The 16,854-nt window shown below is 35.8% G+C and overlaps 1 protein-coding gene and 1 pseudogene across 1 annotated transcript; one reads left to right on the plus strand and one right to left on the minus strand.

Annotated features, from left to right (window-relative positions):
• The first annotated feature begins 979 nt into the window (after positions 1-979).
• Positions 980-12,810, plus strand: LOC122597836 (nucleolin 2-like). Its single transcript, XM_043770408.1, has 11 exons — positions 980-1,475; positions 1,558-1,645; positions 3,027-3,136; positions 3,894-4,040; positions 4,613-4,744; positions 9,736-9,887; positions 9,964-10,078; positions 10,520-10,608; positions 10,712-10,799; positions 11,282-11,370; positions 11,885-12,810. The coding sequence occupies exons 1-11, from the start codon at positions 1,446-1,448 to the stop codon at positions 12,630-12,632; spliced, it is 1,788 nt and encodes a 595-aa protein (XP_043626343.1). The 5' UTR covers positions 980-1,445; the 3' UTR covers positions 12,633-12,810.
• A 1,010-nt stretch (positions 12,811-13,820) lies between these two features.
• LOC122596986 lies at positions 13,821-15,562 on the minus strand (annotated as a pseudogene).
• Positions 15,563-16,854: the final 1,292 nt, after the last annotated feature.

Below are 16,854 nucleotides of genomic sequence, written 5' to 3' on the forward strand. Positions count from 1 at the left end.
GTACACAACAAGTGTTTGTGAAAAGTTTTGTGAGAGGTTGTATTTATTATTTCTCATTCAAATAATTACCTATATTTTTTGGGAAATGGATTTTTAGTTGGAAATCGAGTTGTTTTTGGTACTGTAAAATTTGACTTACAATTTGCAGGGTGCTGTGAAATTTTGTGGGTCGGGCTAAAGTCCTTGACCTGACTTCTGAGTTGGAGTTCAATATGATTAGTGTTTTCGGTTTATTCTTCGTATGAGAAAAATTGCAATTTGATTGGAACCTTTGATGCCAGTTGAAATTGGTCACAATTTGTGATTGATTCCTTGGTGACAAATGGATCCGATTACGTTTTCTTGCTTCTTGAACACTTGCTATTTGATAATAATTGATTAGGTGTTCTAACTTTTCATATTTTTCTGCCCACTGATGATAATTGTCCCTTTTTATTGGCTATGATGATTTGTATAGATTCAAAGAAACTGTGATGTTGGGGGATAAGAAATGCTTTTACAATTACATAAACAAGTTTCCTAAAGATATCCTGGATGTTGAATTCTTGGTATACAATGACTACTTATGTCAATTATAATGTTGGAAAACACACTTGAGTATAGCAAGACTAATGTTTCATGGAAAATGTTGTCCAAATTTTAATGTCTACCCATTAGTTTATTATTTGTGTTAGACAAATCCGAGTTTAGCAAACTACAAAAGAGATATTGAAGACAAACACTTTTGTGTGCAATATACCTTTGATTGTTTAACAAATCCGCATTTAACGCGAGATTAAATCTAATAAGAATATATTACCTATTTAATGCATGTTACATGTGCCTTAACACATATATTAGAAAACCCATATTATAATTCACTTGGGTTAGCAAGATATTTGTCGGGATAATACTTTTTACAAAATTCATTAATATTAATTTCTCTTGACTCCAACTAAGAGAGATGTGTTTATTGAATCTAGTTTATTCAACTTATGTATTTGTATGTCCAATGTAAATGTAAACAGATCTACTCGATGGTAATGTTTAAAGGGGACATCAATATCTTTTACGAGGCCGATATTGAAGCTTTCAAATTCGTTATCTCTCCTTGATGCTTGTTAAGAAAAAAAAAAACATGTCTTTTAAGTAAAGAATCAACATTGTTCCTGTAATTATTGAGACTCACTTTCATTGATGAAAGGTGGGTGGTGGCAGCTAGTGGCTATCGTACCAGTGCTTTTTTTCTTTGGTGGAGCGTGGAAACGAAAGGGAAAGGAGAACAAGGCCTAAAAGAGATAGGGTTATTAATGGGTTAAATGGATCGTGGGCTATACAAATTAAACAGATAAATTTTACTATCAAGTTTATTAACATATATTAGATTTTTCTTAAAATAATAGGTAGGGAGGGTTCTAACCACTCTTTATACGTACATTATCGGAATTGGAATTGGAATTGAATGAATGGAGCAGGGCAAAGAACACCCGGCGGCGGTATTATCTTTATACATCTATCTATCCATCTATTATTTGTTTTTAATAATAATGATGATGAAAATTTGATTTTGATTTTCAGGTTGATTCAGATCCTAATCATGTTGCTGCTAATGTTGTAGTTGCTCCTCCTCTTCCACCCACCATTACAAATCCAGTTTTCAATAATGGTTGGTTGCTACACCCTCATCCCTTTTTCTTTTTTATTCATCTTTTGTTTTATTTCTAGACTATGCATCACATCAGATCAGGGTTTTTCCTTTTTTTTTTATTTAAAAAAAAATAAATTATTTATACATAAAAACAACTTCACCTTTGATCCCCAATATCAAATTAATAAAATTGGTGTCTTGATATATGTATATATATATATATACAAACACACACTAGAAGGGTAGTCACAGAAGAATCTTTAGATCCGGCTATTGTGGCTCGGTTTGATGATGATGATTGATAAGTTAGAGTAGTGGGTAACCATATAAATTTATTTCATGAGAGGGAAAAGAAATGTGAAAGATTCAAAATTAAACAAGGAGACAACAAATTTTTTTAATGATGTAGATGTGGGTAAAATAGTAATATCTCTTTCAGCGAATCAACCTCTTAATTTCATGGATAAGGATTCCATCAAGTTCCTCAACTTGACTAGTCAAGTTAGGGGAATTTTTGACCTTTAGGTTAAAATCAAGGATCAAGATTCAAAGGGCGATTAAAATCAAGGTTCAAAGTAGATATATTTGATTATTGACCGTTGATTCTAATCCAAAGGTGAAGATGCCTCTAACTTGACCCCTCAAAGGGTATCTCCATCCTAATTTCATACTCATTCCTCCATTGTCTATACTTTTGGGTAAAGGGTTTTCCGGTGAGATTTTATGCCACAACAATACTAACTTTAAGTACAAGTAGTGTGACGGTTTTGTCACACTAATACATACGCATGACAGGCCATTCATATAACTATTCTAGCACAACCTATTCCAACATAGTTCTAATCTACATATCAACTAAGTTCAGGCGACATGTATCACAAAAAAAAAGCAACTCGCTATCTAATTTTTTCCATTAGCCTCTTGGTTACCTGCCAATCTTCAAGGACTTTGTCCACATTATTGGACTACCTAACCTTCAAAGTAACCAGCTTCAAACTGACCATAGAAACAATGACGTCTCTTAGGTATATTATATATATTTATATCTCTCTATGTCTTCGAGCTTGATTCCTCAATCCACTTATTCGTTCTTTCATATATATATATCTATATATATATATATCTGACACGGCCTCGTGCTAACATCTCACTTACTAAACACTTTGGGATGATGCCCACGGATAAAACAAAATTCTGCAAATGATTACATCTTCCCACCTGGGTAGCCCTAACATGAATCATCCCTCTATGGTAGAGTTTATAGTTTATAATTAATAAATATGTAACTTATAGTTACTTCAATATACTAACATACATACATACTTGTGTGAAACAAACAAATAAACAATGTCCAATTTTATTTATTTATTTATTTTTTTCACAATTGGATTCAATTTAGCCAAGAGGGCTGCACACGAGGAGCCTCAACAAGTTATGTGTACTAAGAAGCACAAGACTGACGTCCAAAGCAATTTTATGGAATATCAACATCATTGCCAACATAACAAGGTCGACTTTACTTGTTGTACATAATGACTTTTCTAATCTTTTATCTATTCAGCTATTTAATTTTGAATATGATGGTGTTAATTGCTGCAGAGTAGGAACATTTTATCACTAGTAAATAGTAATGATCCCATTTGTTTGTAAATTAGAGAATATTCCTTCTTTAAGTCTTAATGGTATATTGGTATGCTCTGACTGGCAAACATTGGCTGTAAATTAAGTAGTAACTAAAGCACAAACATTAAAGGTGGCCATTTTAATGCATTTGCATTGGTATGTGTGTCAGTTTGGGTTATAGTTTATCCCTTCTAACATGTCAACTAATTGATTTAGCTAAAATTGGAACTGGTCGAATGCGTTGAACTGGTCAAACCTTTCACACAAAGGTAAAAGAATTGAATAAAGTCATATTATGCTTTTAAATTGAAGTGTATTACTAACTTCTTTTTCCTTATTTTTAATACTAATATTTAATCATATTAATCTCATTAAGTATGCATGATAATTGGACAAAGCTGTTATAGTCAGTCCGATGTGTCTCTATCAAAACGTTAACTTGTTTCGACTTACACTAATAGCAATAGGAACTTGCTTTATTTTTAATTATCTAGCATCATAATACTATTAGAGGTGGTAACTACAAATTTTCTAAAAGCATTTAGTGACGTAGCATGTCATCGTAATACTCAGTGTTATGATTAAAGAGTATTTTCTTTCTTTCTTTTATGCAATATATTGATCCTGGTTAAACTATTTATAGGCTGAAGTACCTTTATGTACAAAGTCATCAACTACACAATCTGCAAAGCAAGAAAACACCAGCTCTAATCAGTTTCAACAAGATGATGAAGATTATAATTCCAAGATGAAGAATAGCCAACATATAACTTTAAAGAGAAGTGTATCGGTACTTACAGATATTTAAGATTCATGGTGGTGATTGAACGGATTTTATCTAAAGAAAAAAAAGGGTAAATGGGTGGGAACCCTCTGGTCCCATGTACCGTTCTGGTATCCAGAACGCACACCGCATGGATTATATCTAGAGGTGCCAAATTTCGACCCCATTTACTTATGTCTGGGTCGATTTGAGGATACTCTTTCTAAATGGTCAGATGGGTAAAGTTAATAAAGCTTTAATTGGGAACTTGTTAAATAGGTTCCCTCGAAGTGTTTAAATGTGTAACAACTTTGTAAACAATTTTATATAAACTATTTTGTTATTAGTGAAAATTTCATATTAAGCCCTACTTATTATCCAAATCTTTGTAGTTTTCATTGGAAGTGCTCTATGTCCTCACACCTTACCCCTTACATATATAGGACCTATTTTAAGCCATTACACGACCCACCCAGCGCATGTTTTGCCCTTTAGTATTTTTTTTTTCCCTATTTGTCCCCTCTAGTAATTTCTTTTCCTGTTCATGACAGTCTATTCTATAAGTGATCCAATGATGGTTGTGGTTAAATGAATGGCAGGTTGATATGCCCCCAGATAAAAAGTCAATGGCCACCACACAAGATTCACACAAAGGTAGCATCTCTAATGAGCTTTTGGAAGATGGAGATGAAACTTTCAAGGAGATTTACGAGCATACCCCAGATAACATTGTAAGTATAGTTCGAATTACTTTTATTGTAAACTTGCATTTTTCCAAATGCTCTCTTAAGGTCACCACAATGATTGACATCAGGATTTTAGGGGCTGCTTGGTTAAAATTGGTTATTGGGAATGGGGATTTATCATTCCCCAATTATTTATCCCCCATCCCAATATCAGTTTAATTATCACCTTACTTCTAAAAGTAGCTACTTGTAAATGGTTAACCCTCAGCCTGGCGTGGCCTCTATGAAATTGATAGTTGAATTGTATCATATCCAATTGATATTACATGATACAATTACATATATTTATGGATACAAAACCTTAATATGGAGATCAATCCTATGGGCCTGTGGGCAACATTCATTTACATCTTCTACATATAAAAGTACCTTTATAAATACATACATATACATCATCAGGACACCCTTAGCCTTATGACATCAGCCGTATCACATTAGCCATAAGTCCCATATTCCCATATATTAGATAAAAAGATACATAGTGCGGCTTCCCAGTGAGAGTCACAAGAAGAATTCAAGAAATGGCTTACTACACTCGCAGCAAATGAAATATCTGGTCAAGTTACCACAAGTATTTAGGTCTGCCAACCAGTCGTCGGTATTCCCCTTGATCTGCAAAAGGCTCTCCCTGTCCTGGTAGAAGCTTAACTTTTAGGATCCATTGGAGTGTCAACTAGCTTGCAATTTACTAAGACTTCCCAGAGGATATCTAGAGCATACTTGTGCTAAGATATTGAAATTTCAATTTTGGATTTTGCAACAATACCTACAAGTATCTGAATGGTCCCATATCTTTGGTTTGAAAGTATTTGTAAAGGTGATCTTTTAGCTGCTGAATAGCATCGTCCTTTCCAATGAATATGGCATAGCATCTACACACATGACCAAGTGCTTGTGGTAGCATTAACATCAGGTATGGTGAAATACTAATTATGTTCAAGAAAAATAAATGGGTATAGAAGATGTAACCAAAACAGAGGATAGATCTGGAAACTCGGGAACAAATCTGAGATTCTGAATAATTAAGGTTCTGGCGAGATCCCGACAACGGAAACTGCGGCAGGCTGTCTTAATGATGATTTAAGTTTGGTTTTAACCAGAATTTAATTTTGGAGTGTTTTGATATAAGTGGTGATACCTGATTATTCAAGAACTGGAACAGATGTGAAAAAGTCCGATCTAATGCTGCCGGAAATTGATACATGGCTGGAATATGGTTGTTCCCGGAATTTGATACATGGCAGGAGATGAAACTATCTTCTAGTGCTCTGATACCATATGAAATTGATAGTTAAATAGTATGAATTGATATTACAATGATACAATATACAAATATTTATAGATACAAAAACCTAATATGGAGATCACACCTACGGGCTTGTCTGCTTGGCTTTGATATATTCTAACAGCCTCAAAAGGTGAATTCTCTCATCCCAACCCGTGTATGATGCAGACATGAACTGGCTATAGTGACCAACAGGAAATCAATTGTCTACAATATCTCCATTGAAATAGTAGACCACGCCCATTGAGCATAAGGAATATATTTTTGTTTAAATAGTAGGACCCCTTGTGGAAACAACTATACGTCTATCCCAAGGTAAGCAATGAAAATGCCCCAGATCCATGACCCGAATGTAAGTGAGACTATAGAAAGTTCTTTGATACGAATCAAATGGTTGTATCGATATAAAACTAAGATAGATAATTGATATTCGAGAGATCGATCAACTCTCCTAATTAATAACTAAATTACCAGTATATTTCACCCATAATAAAGTTACAACCCTAATATTCTATTTATACTAATCCTTTAGCTTGGTTAACAAGCTAACTAAATAAATAATAATAATAATAACACTTTCCTAATATTAATACCTAATAATAATATTAATAATAACAATAATAGTCTTGTCGTATCATTACTCCCCGCCGCAAAACACACCTTGTCCTCAAGGTGTGGCTTCAAAGATTGCTTCAAATGATTCCCGGATCCCATATCCTTATTCGAAGAACTTCTCTTCCCATGGCTTGGTAACCAAATTTCTTCACTGAGAACTCTTGTTTCTGATTCTCAAAAACCACATCTGTTGCAACTTGTTTTGGATCAAAGGTTGTAGTTGTTTTTGTCACATGTGACCAGCAGATGGTAGACATTAAAGGGGAATTATGTCCTGTTTTTGTATGACATTTTGGATTGAAGGACTTAGTTGCCTTAGTGATTGTTGTTTTGAAGGTAGACATCAACGGTACGGTCTTTGGTGGAGTAGGATTAGTTTTTGGTGGTAATGATGGCACGGTTTGCGGGGAAATCGGGGCTGGTTTTGGTGATATTTGTTTTGGGCTGACTTTTGCGGGAATTGTTGGTGGTAGGGCTGAAACGGATATGAAGGTAGATACCGACGAAACTGTGTTTGGTAGAGTAGAAGTAGGGGATGTTTTTGGTGGAGTTGTGGTGGTAGCGGTTGGTGTTATTGCTTCTGATGAAGGCGAATCAGACATATTGAAGCCCCTCGAAACCGCTAGCTCCCCTAATAACCTTATGATCTCATTGTGCTGCCTTGCATTCCGTTCCATGTATTCCTCGAGTCTCCTATTGAAATCCTCCATACTTGCCATTGGGATTATTTTTTCCTAGATGAACAGCAACGATGAAGAGTGATTTTTTTTTAATTAAAGAAAAAACGCACCACAGTTTGGAAGAAGGATAGCTCTAATACCAATTTTGATACGAATCAAATGGTTTTTTTTGTTTGTTAATGGGATATTCCCTGTGAATTTTATACCAAAACATTACAAAACAAGTAGTATGACTAAAATACCATACTAGTTCACATGCATGACATGCCATGCAATGTTTACAAGCGATAACGCATACTATGAATCAAATGGTTGTATCGATATAAAACTGAGATAGATAATCGATATTCGAGAGATCAATCAACTCTCCTAATTAATAACCAAATTACCAATATATTTCACCCATAATAAAATTACAACCCTAATATTCTATTTATACTAATCCTTTAGCTTGGTTAACAAGCTAACTAACTAAATAATGAGTAATAATAATAACACTTTCCTAATATTAATACCTAATAATAATAATATTATTAATAATAGTAGTCTTCATCGTATCATTCTTTTATCTTAATTTCCCTTGCTTGTTGACAAACTAAACAGTTTTGGACTTAGGTGTAAATATCTTGCTTCAGTTTTTGGCCAAGTCTTTTTTAAAGTTTTTTAAGGGTCTTCAAATTTCCACCATGGTCTACCGTCTACTACAAGCTTTTGTGGAAGAGATAGATTGTTTGGAAGCTTCCAACTACTTTAATCATTAAAAAAGTAATTGGCTGGTGGTTTTTGTTACATTCTTTTGATATTTGTAATGTTTAGTCATTTGCGTTTCTTGTGGCTAGGATTTGACATGGACATGTAGACTGGCCTGTCGGTTGTACATGTTCTGTTTCTTTGCGTGTCTTTGTACAAGTCATATTGGCACTTAGTCAGTATGCCTGAACTTATTTTTGTTGGTACATAAAGCTAACCAGCGGTGACGGCCTTTTACCGAAAAAAAAAGTTATCTGCCACTTCAAAATCAGGTTGACTGCGATTTAAGTATGTCATGGATGTATGGATCATCATAGCTTTGAACAATACTGAAGTCAAATCAAAAGATTGGTTGTTGCTCATTCGTGATCACCATTCACCCACTAATTAAAAAGATATTCTAGGCTGCGGTGATCAGTCTGTACAAAAAGCAACGGTTGAGTAGATCATCAATTTTGCATCGCTAACACTAGAGCAAGCAATTTCCAGAAATATGTAATTGAATGACCCTTACTAAATTATGCAATCACATGTCCTCATTGCATGACCGTAGCTTCAATGCCTTGGGAAGACATTCCATTACAAATTGAAATTCCACGGGTTCAGATCTATTCTAAGCAGCTTTTAAATCTGACTATGTTTATCTCTTGCTAGGTGTTCCTGTATTACCAACCTAGCCCTGAACTGATAATAAAAGAAAGATAAATAGCCCCTTAATATATATATGTGTATATGTATATATATTAAGGGGTGGGTTATTTTGAGTCCAGCTTAATTTGAGTCCAAAAAGGGTCCATGTAACTTACACACATGTGTAAGTCGTGGTGGCGGTGGTTGCCGTCGCCGGAGGATCATGGTGGTGGTCGGAGATGATGGTGGTGGTGGTCGGAGGTGGTTGGGATTTGAGGAGATGGAAGAAAATCAATGGACCCTTTGAACTCAAAATAACTCAAAATCAATGGACTGTTTTTGGACTTTTTTTAGGTGGACTCATTTTATCTTTCCCCTATATATATATATATATCCCTACATAACTGAGTTTCCAAAAGTTGGTACTTTTGTAACTTTATTTTTATTTTTTTTGAGAAATTTTGATATTCCTAGTTTTCTATCTTCTTTTTACATAATAGAACATAATTCCATCAACACATTATCTAGATCTGTATAGAAACGATTTTCTTCTTCATACCGCTGCACCGCATGGCAACAGTCTAATACTTGTGTGACGTTAGGGATTGCCATTTAGTGAACATGATTTGAAGCAGTTGCTATTTGAAGCCACCATTTTATTGCTAACTTGCGTTGGTCAGGCTTCTTTCCTTTGTATAACTTTCTGTGCTTTTACAATTTTCAGTCTCATTCGTACCATAAAGTTTAGCTGTTTTCTTGAAAGTTATAACTATGTGAATACACTATCTGTGACTTTTGGCCGAACTACATTAATTTTGGTTTAAGATACTTAGTGAAAGGTGGTGTCAGTATCTGCAAATCTTAGTAGCATAGTGTATTAGATTAGTATGCATGTTTCGATTACATATATTGCTGTGTATTTGTTCATATAGTTTGATATCCACACACAAGTCCATGATCCTTAATTTTTTGAGACTATGAGAAGTTGGCCACTAATCAATGTTGTATATATACAGGCTCTCAAACTTAATAACAAGTTACTTGATCATTCAGAGAGGCTTGATTTGGCAATAGAAAGGACAATACACCCTGCGACAACTTCTCATGCCACCGGATCAAAAACTTTGTATCTTGGCAATTTAAGTTTTGCAGTTGAAGAAGACGATGTGTAAGCACTTTTGCCTGCATTTATCTTCTGCCTGTTTTTAATACTGTGACATTAGAGAACTAATATGATTTTATAGAAGGGACTTCTTCAAAGATGTTGGTGAAATTGCTGCAATACGTTTTGCCATTAGAGATGACCGATTTTTGGGTTATGGGCACATTGAGTTCACCACTTCTGAAGCTGCTCAAGAGGTACTAGCATGTCGCTCAGAGGGGGAAAGATGGGCGGGTTGGGCTATTGGTCCAAACGGGTGATCTTTTGAATTGGTTTAATGGGTCTGTTTGGGTTGATCTGAAGCATGTTCGTGCAAATATATTCAAGTGTTTAGTTCCAAAATTATATAATAATCCAATGTTTTTGAGTAGAATGATCTTAGAGGTTTTTTGCATCAGAATAATGCTTTTGCAAATATCCATTCGACTTAGTCGCTTTAGTATATATTCTTGAATTGTGTTGGAGATCAAACATAGTTTGGTTTCGATGATTAAAGTAAATGGGTTTGCTGGCTTCGATGATTGCTTTTCTTTCTATTCGCTTTAGTGATATCGATGTCAGATGGAAAATGACGTATCAGTCCTTCAGATAAGTGAGTTACCTAGAAGTTGACGACTCCCAACTGTATTCTTTTTCAGGCTCTCAAACTAAATAAGGAGGTGCTATATGACCGGCGAGTTAAACTTGATTTGGCTAGGGAACGAGGTACCTACCCTCCGGGTAACAGGTATCATTGTCCGGGTAACAGCCTGGCAATGTATATATATATATATATATTTGTCCGCTGGAAATTTTTATTTTCTGAACCTTAACCTATGTGCCAATTGTAGCATGGTGAAGTATAATTCAACGGGAGGCCAGGCTCAGAGAAAAACCGTATTTGTACGGGGATTTCGTTCTAGTGATGGTTTTGACATTGTATGTTTGTGTGACATGAAATTTGGCAAATATATACATTCCAATACTTGTATGCTGTATCAATATCAAATAGAGGTGGCAGTTTGGGTGGGTCACACAAGTTGGTTGATAGCCAGGGTAGATCATGCAAGTATTAATGTGCGCTCACCCGAATACTTATCATCCAAATCTTTTACCGTTATAGATAACCAGTGTGTTAATTTTGATTTATCAAGTTATTACTTCAATAATAGCGTTATACTTTGAATACTTAAACTAATTGGGAGGTTAAAAGCATATATAAATACGGAACAATTGTGTGTGACATTTGACCTTTTCAACCCATTTGACCCCTTAGTGATTAAATATAAACTGAATATACCCGTTTATAAGTAAATTAATGAATTAAAATTACCACCTCTAGGTATTAATATATCTCATAGACAGTGATCTCCTCTTGTGCATTATTTATTTGTTTGCTCTGAATTTGTTATCTCTTGCAGATTGGCAGTGCACTTGAAAAGCATTTTAGAAAATGTGGAGAGATTTCACGCCTGGCAATACCCAAAGATTATGATGGGGCTCCTAAAGGGTTTGTATTCTTCTAATGCCCTTGACATGGTTTTTGATGGTTGAATATATAGATGGAAAAATGAGTTGGTTGGGAGGGTTAGGTGAGGTTGATAGGTAATCCAAAAGTTTAGGGTTGGCCTACCAATATTATAACTCATAAGTTAAATATGATCACTAAATCCAAATACTCTATTTTAAAAAAAATTAAAAAATAAAGCCATTTAGGAAGAGCTAAGAACTCAATTACTGTAATGGCAAATTATAAATTGTTCAACATTCCTCTTCTTAAACTAATTTATTTTTTTATAGTTTTCTTTTAACATCTTTGGTGCGTATTATTTCCAATAGATTAGTAGGTTCATTGTTATTTGGATTTTGCTAACAATAGTGCTAAGGGCTATGGGGTTAGCATCTAGAATGATGTGTACATCAAATAACGAGGGTTTTTGCATGTACCTTAGCCTTAAGGGCTGTGGTTAGCAGAATTCTTGTTTTTTTAAACAGCAATTAGTAAGTGCATTGTGTTTCTGCAGAATTGCTTTTATCGACTTTGTGGACACTATTGGGTTCCGTCGAGCTTTGGGACTTGATGGATCTGTAGTCAGTGGAAACAGGCTAACTGTTGAGGTAGCCAATAAAAGTGATGTTCGTGAAGGATCTGGATGTGGAGGACGCGGTTGGAGTCTCAAAAGTGGCTCTAGTGGCGGTTGGGTTAGAGAAAATGGTTCTGGTTGGGGTAGAGGAAATGGCTCTATTCGTGGCTGGGGTAGAGAAATCGGTTATGCTGGCGGAGTGGGTAGAGAAAGTATATTAGGTCCTGGACCATGTCGAGAAAGTGGCTCAGCTAGTGGCTGTGAAAAATGCTTTGCTAGCAGCTCGTGTCGAGAAAGTGCTCCTGCTAGTACCTCACGACCAGAAAGTGGCTCTGCTAGCACCTCGAGTAGAGAAAGTTGCCACGGTAGCAGCTTGCTCAGAAAAATTGATTTTGATGGTGGCCCACGTAGAAGAAACTGTTTTGGTAGCGGCCCACCTAGAGGAAATGGTTTTAATAGCGGCCCACCTAGAGGGATTGATTTTTGTAGCGGCCCACCTAGAGGAAATGGTTTTGGTTGCGGCCCACCTAGAGGACGTGGCGTTGGTAGGAGCTGGCATGCAGAAATTGGCTTTGGTAGAGGCTCAGGTATAGATATTAGGTCCGATAGCAGCTGGCATAGAGAAAGTAGTTCCAGGATCGGTCGGTGTGGTGTAAGTGGCTATGGTCGTCATGACAGGGGAAGATAAAGTTTGGCAGTGTAGAATCTGTTTGTGGTTGTATTGGTTATGGTGGTGGTGCATGGAGGATAGCAGCTGTAGGTTTAGTGATAGCTATGGTAGTAACAGGGTTAAAATTATTGAATTGTAACCAATTGTGTTGAATTTCAGTGCTTTGGATGATCTATGGAAATACCCTATTTTTTTCTTTTTTTGTGGCAAAAGGTTGACAACCAGCGACCCAAGCTAACCCACAATCTGCTGCTTATCCATATTATTGTGGCTGCGGGGTTGTTCAGGTTTGAACCTGAGACATTATGCTTCCACCCATTACCAAGTGAGGTACACATGATTGGTTTTATTTCTCCTTTTTCTTGCATCATTTAAGTTTAGTTGTTCGACTCTCCTGCTGAACCCACTTATTTTCTTAGTTCATGTTTTTGAAAGCATATTGTGAGGCCATTGATGTCAAAAGTTAAATAAGATGGTCATAAAATCAAGACCTTAAAGAACTTTCGAAGAGATAATTGAGTCAATCAAGTTTTCATTTGCCTGCGCTTTGTACCGGGATGAAAACTTAACTCATCCACCTTGTCAGAATCCCCAGGATCAATAACCTTTTGATCCTCGTCGATGAAGAGAGCCTCTGAGCTCTAGGCTGATAATTTTTTGCTTAAACATTAGAAGTCAAATTGTTGCAAACAACATTTTTTATATTATAAGAGTTCGAAGCAAATATATCCAGACAACTTGTGAGTTATCAAACTTTCAAACGAGCAACATGTGACTTAAAGAGAATCACATATCAGCAAATTGTGGTTATTGAAATTAATTGTAGAAGCGAATAACACTTTACCGAGCCAGCTAGTCTTAAAAATGATTGAATTTAGTTGTGTTAATTTCTAATTAAGTGTTTCGAATCATCCAAATAAACAAATTGACTGTATTTAATCTGATAATCATATTAGAAAAGATAATGCATTGAATAACATGTACAATATTTCTTAGTTGAGAGGTGAACGTGTGTCTGCCATGAATTTAGGCATTTTTCTACAAGAATTACACAATTCTTAATAAACAAATTAATTGTTGAATTTTTCAATCATTTTGCAACTTCAAGAGGCTTTCTACAACATATCAGTTTTCTGCTCTGTAAATCTTAAAACACTAATTTGCAAGTGTTTTCTTTCGACACTTTAAATTTTCTGGTGAAAACTTTGATCATTCAACAATTCAGAGCTTGACTTCATAGTCGGTCATCCATTTCTTTTGTTGATCACATTTTCTAAATATCCATCTTTCGTCATGGTTTCCTTATCGAGATGTTTGTCATGATTTTCATTATAATCATATTCATCTTCAACACAATCCTTAACCTTTTTTGCTTCATTAGTAATACCAACGGCACGCCATGCCTATGCAACAAGCTCCAAAGTAAGCTTTTGTGGAACATCCCCTTTTCTTTCATGATTTGCAGCAACTCTTCGGCATTCCATGGCTGTTTTGCTACACCATACCCCCAAATCAGAGTTTCAAAAGTTTTCAAATTAGATGAAATGCCCATTTTGGCCATTTTATTAAAAACCCTCGAAGAATAATCCATCTTTCCTGCACTACACCATCCGCTAATGATTGTAGTAAAAATGACAATATTTGGGCTAACTTTTGATTCCCTCATTACTTGTAAAAGTGATTCGGCTTTTTCTGCCTCACTTGCTTGGACATAACCCTTGGCCAAGATACTGAATGCATGAATGTCGGGTTCTATTCCTGTCTTGATCATGTCATCAAAGATATCTTGACATTTGTCCATTAATCCTACTGAACTCCATGCATTCATAATGGTACTGAATGTAATCACATCTGGTTTTACTCCAAATTCCTCCATCAACTCTAGTGTCTGCAAGTTCCATAAAAACATAATTAGTTTGGTCCTCGAGGTCCCAATTAGGATTGCTTAAATTCAAGCTTTTCTGAAAACTCAAAAGCAACAAAAGCATGGCTTCTCACATCTGCGCAGTAGAGATATAAGTACCTCGTCAACTCCATCAGAATCTGAGTCTATCAGGAAACCCTTTAATTAGTGAACTAAAAACATCATTTAGGAGCACTCCAAGATCCTTCATTCGGTAAACAAACCTCATAGCATCATTCATATTACCTTCTCTACAATACCCATCAACAATAATCCCACAAGTTCGCTTATTTGGGGCCACTTTAGTATACTGCATCTGAAATATCATCTCTTCGGCTCTATATGTATCTCCATTCAAAGCGTATGCTTTTGCTATAGTATTGTATGTCACAACATCAGGCTTTATACCAAAAACAATCATCTTATCTACGACTTTCCATGCTTCCATAATGTTCTTCTTACCACACCAAGCTTGAGCAATTATACTAAAAGTTCTGTCATTTGGTTTCACTTTCTCTTCTACTATACTGTCATTATTTCCAACAGTTTCAAACATTCTTCATGCTTACCAATGATCCCGAGTCCTTCAACTAATGTGTTTAAAGTGCTTGTTGTTGGCTTACATCCACTATCCTTCATTTTCTTGTATATTTTCATGGCTTCTTTGATGTTTCCGGATACAGAAAAGGAATTGATCATTGCATTGTAGAAAATGGAATCGGGCTTTAAGCCATTGGATTCAATTTTAGAAAGGAGGGATGGAATGGAGTTGAAGCGCTTTAGCGTTAAAGCAGCTAACAGAGTTGTGTATGTGACAAGTGTTAGTGTGGCTTTCTTCTATAAGATCTTTCATGATTGATTGGACTTCTTGAGGCTTCTTCTTCTCGATTAGAATCTTCATTAGTTTAGTTCGTGAACCGAATGAATGGCAATTGTTGCTTTTGTTTTCTAGACAAAAGTTGCAGCTGTTATGAGTTCGTGAACTTAGTACAGCTGAAACTGTACCGCCCCGGACTTTTTCATGAAGATGCGTTTCCTGCAACATATGTTAACCATCAAATTAGTTTTAAACATACAACTTTTTGATAGCACGTCAAGTTTATGATAGAGAAAATGTTATTAAAGAACTCATAAAAAAAAAAAAACTCAAGAACCATTATGCACCACACATTTTTCTTATCTTTCTCTCTCTTCAATTAAATAATAAAATTCATCTAAATCATTCAAAATGCTTTATCTCACAAACCGTAAATCGTTAGACGAAACAAAAAGCATGGGTAGTCTTAAAATTTCGTCCTTTTTCATTAGAGATCCAATTCGATATACTTTTGACGACTTTTTCATTTTCGTTTTTTTCCCTTGTACTTGTGTACCTACACATGTGTAGGATTATTGTAAATTAGTAAATAAACATATGTACACAACAATAAAGGTGAAGGGCTGAGCCCGTTAATCCATGACAGAGCCATGGTGGCCAAGGGCGGAGCCCGTCAGTCCATGGCGGAGCCATAGCGGCTATGGGCGGGGCCCGTTAGGTAGATCACCCATCACTGGTCACCCCCTATGACCTATCACCCTCTATGACCTATCACACTATGACCTATCACACTATGACCAGCTTTGGTTTATAAATATCCTTAAGGGCGAAGCCCGCTAGTCCATGGCGGAGCCATAGCGGCTAAGGGTGGAGCCCGTTAGGTAGATCATCCATCACCGGTCACCCCCTATGATCTATCACCCTCTATGACCTATCACACTATGACCTATCACCCCCACCAGCTTTGGTTTATGAATATCCTTAAGGGCGAAGCCCGCTCCGAATCATAATTTTTGTTCAACCTACACATGTGTAAGTTATGTGTAAGTACCAAAAAGAAACGAAAATTAAAAAGTCGTCAAAAGTATATCGAATTGGATCTTTAATGAAAGATGATGAAATTTTAAGAGTAACCATGCTTTTTGTTTCGTCTAATGATTTACGGTTTGTGAGATAAAACATTTTGAATGATTTAAGTGAATTTTATTATTTAATTGAAGAGAAAGAAAGAAAGAAAGGATGTGTGTTCTAGAATGGTTATTGATTTCTTTTTTATTTGTGAGTTCTCAAAATAACTCACCCTGTTTATGATAAATTCAAGAGTTAATTACTGAAATGGTACCTCACGTTTGCGCCATATTACTGGTTTCATACATTTCCTTTCGAAATTACGCTGATCATACCCAACGTATACAAATCTCCACTCGGACCATACTGGAGGCTAACGCTGTCAGCTGGCCGTTAAAACCTCCCCCACGTGACTTGCACGTGAGGGGTAAATATGTAATATCGCGTTTCCT

The sequence above is a fragment of the Erigeron canadensis genome, chromosome 4 (genome assembly GCF_010389155.1).
Source record: "Erigeron canadensis isolate Cc75 chromosome 4, C_canadensis_v1, whole genome shotgun sequence".
NCBI lineage: Eukaryota > Viridiplantae > Streptophyta > Magnoliopsida > Asterales > Asteraceae > Erigeron > Erigeron canadensis.

Coding starts and splice junctions, on each gene's coding strand:
- LOC122597836 (XM_043770408.1), top strand. CDS start 1,446: ATGGAGCAGGGCAAAGAACACCCGGCGGCG. Junction 9,888..9,963: donor GCAGTTGAAGAAGACGATGT/GTAAGCACTTTT, acceptor ATGATTTTATAG/AAGGGACTTCTTCAAAGATG. Junction 10,079..10,519: donor CTTCTGAAGCTGCTCAAGAG/GTACTAGCATGT, acceptor ATTCTTTTTCAG/GCTCTCAAACTAAATAAGGA.